The sequence below is a fragment of the Semicossyphus pulcher genome, unplaced genomic scaffold (assembly GCF_022749685.1).
Source record: "Semicossyphus pulcher isolate SPU_LCO1_2020_fin unplaced genomic scaffold, fSemPul1.0.p SCAF_14, whole genome shotgun sequence".
NCBI classification, from domain to species: domain Eukaryota; kingdom Metazoa; phylum Chordata; class Actinopteri; order Labriformes; family Labridae; genus Semicossyphus; species Semicossyphus pulcher.
Genome location: NW_027211648.1, coordinates 462,501 through 465,000, shown reverse-complemented (window position 1 = coordinate 465,000; position 2,500 = coordinate 462,501). Strand labels below are relative to the sequence as shown.

Genomic DNA, 2,500 nt, shown 5'->3' with positions numbered 1-2,500 from the left:
GGTCTGCTCTGCTCTGGTCTGGTCTGGTCTGGTCTGGTCTGGTCTGGTCTGCTGGTTCTCAGGTGGATCTGGTGTCCTGACGGTGCCAGCCGGTCGGCAGCTGTGGATCAGACGTTTCTTCTGTTTGAATAAAACTTCATTTGATGCAGATCAGGAACAAGACAGACCCTCCTCTGACCTCTGACCTCTGACCTCCGACCTCTGACCTCTGACCTGCTGCTTGTTGGTTTAGGAGCTCAGCAGACAACAATGGCACACACACACACACACACACACACACACACACACAGGCAGCAGAGTTTAGGTCAGCTGATCGTTCATGCAGTTTAATCAGAGAAATAGATGTTGTGTTGTTTGGTTAAAGTGGTTAAAGTGGTTAAACTGGTTAAACTGGTTAAAGTGTGACGTGTCCTTGGTTGTGTCCTCTGCTGTGTTTACCTTGAATTAGCCTGCAGCAGCTTCAGTATCAGCTGATTGATTAACGATCAGCTGATCAGAGTGAGGTCACAGTGATCAGATCACTGCCTCATTCAACCCAAACTTTATGTACATGTCCGACACTGAGAAATCAGACACTGAAACCTGCCAGTAAACGCACCACAGAGAGAGCTGCAGGCTCATGTACACATTAAACATGTCTGACGTGTGTGAGTCCGTCAGAGGCGATGAGCGGAGAGAGTCTGAGTCGTGCGAGGAGCATGTTGTTGTGTTTGTGGCCCTGCGCTCCGACTGACAGGCGTCACACTTTCATCCTGCATCCTGTCTCTCTGCTCCTCTCAGCTCTCAGCACCTCCTCTCTCCTCCCTCGTTACCCGGTGACAGCGTCTCTCCAGCGGCATCGTCAGGGGAAGCCCACGAGGCCCCGCCCCTGCTGGTCCAGGTGCAGCAGCTGTCGAGGGAGAAGCAGAGCGTGGAGGCGGAGCTTCAGCGCTGTCAGGAGGCAGAGCGAGAGGCCAGCGAGAGAGTCCGCAGGTTAGATTCCACCTTTACATCCACTTCACACCTTCTAACAGGGTTCACACTTCGTACAGTTCATCAGCTTACAGCGTCAGAGTGTGCTCTGTGTGCTCCTCCCTGCTCCTCACTGCTCCTCCCTGCTCCTCACTGCTCCTCACTGCTCCTCCCTGCTCCTCACTGCTCCTCCCTGCTCCTCCCAGCTCATCCCTGCTCCTCCCTGCTCCTCACTGCTCCTCCCTGCTCCTCCCAGCTCCTCCCAGCTCCTCCCTGCTCCTCCCTGCTCCTCCCAGCTCCTCCCTGCTCCTCCCTGCCCCTCCCTGCTCCTCACTGCTCCTCCCAGCTCCTCACTGCTCCTCCCTGCCCCTCCCTGCTCCTCACTGCTCCTCCCTGCTCCTCCCAGCTCCTCCCTGCCCCTCCCTGCTCCTCCCTGCCCCTCCCTGCTCCTCACTGCTCCTCCGAGCTCCTCCCTGCTCCTCCCTGCTCCTCCCAGCTCCTCCCTGCTCCTCCCTGCCCCTCCCTGCTCCTCCCAGCTCCTCCCTGCCCCTCCCTGCTCCTCCCTGCCCCTCCCTGCTCCTCACTGCTCCTCCCTGCTCCTCCCTGCTCCTCCCAGCTCCTCCCTGCTCCTCCCTGCCCCTCCCTGCTCCTCCCTGCCCCTCCCTGCTCCTCACTGCTCCTCCGAGCTCCTCCCTGCTCCTCCCTGCTCCTCCCAGCTCCTCCCTGCTCCTCCCTGCTCCTCACTGCTCCTCCCAGCTCCTCCCTGCTCCTCCCAGCTCCTCCCTGCCCCTCCCTGCTCCTCACTGCTCCTCCCAGCTCCTCCCTGCTCCTCCCAGCTCCTCCCTGCTCCTCCCTGCCCCTCCCTGCTCCTCACTGCTCCTCCCTGCACGTCGTTGACCTCGTGCTCAGGGAGTCTCCTGTCCTCTGTGTGTTTCATGAGGTCAGAGGTGAGTGCAGGCTGCGGGTCACTTCCTGTTGTGACGGCCGTATGTAGAGTGTGACGTGGTCAGAGCGTTAGCGTCCTGTCATCAGAAACATGTTGCTCTTTCTAACAGCAGTCATCAGAGACTCTGGGATGTGTTCAAAGACTGGTTAAGCGTGTGGGACTAAAGAGATTTGGTTGGATGATTCATATTCAGCGGACATCGGAGTGAGTGTCTCTGCCGCCGAGCTGATCAGGAAGAATTAATCCTTCAGATTTCGGCGGGTACGGGATGACGCTCGGATGCTGAATAACGTGACTTCTTCTTCTGCTGCTTCTCATCTCATCAGCCTGAAGATGAAGGGATGAGATTCATGATGAAAACAGCTTAAGTCGTCCGTCTGCGTCCCACACCGTCCTCCTGGGCTCAAACCCGCGGCTTTCTGCTCTAATTTGGCTGCCAGCGGGGGGGCGGCCGGCTCTGAAGGGCCTCCCAAGTTTCTGAATACTGAAGAATCGAATATTTGCTCTCCGGAGGGGAGGGGGGAGAAATCTGCTGGTTATTAGAGACGAAGGGAAGTTTAATTTGGTTTGAAGGGAGAGAGAGCGAGGGAGGAGAGAGAGGGG

General features: G+C 57.7%; 1 protein-coding gene across 5 annotated transcripts in view; it reads left to right on the top strand.

Moving 5' to 3' along the window:
• mipol1 (mirror-image polydactyly 1) overlaps positions 1–2,500 on the top strand; it is a 53,401-nt gene that overhangs the window by 38,347 nt on the left and 12,554 nt on the right. For 3 of the 5 annotated variants that reach the window (XM_069661915.1, XM_069661914.1, XM_069661913.1), the window contains exon 13: positions 781–972. The exons of the other annotated variants lie outside the window; for them this stretch is intronic. In XM_069661915.1, the coding sequence (XP_069518016.1) occupies positions 781–972 (192 nt within the window). The remainder of the gene's footprint in view (positions 1–780; positions 973–2,500) is intronic. 5 annotated transcript variants of the gene reach the window in all.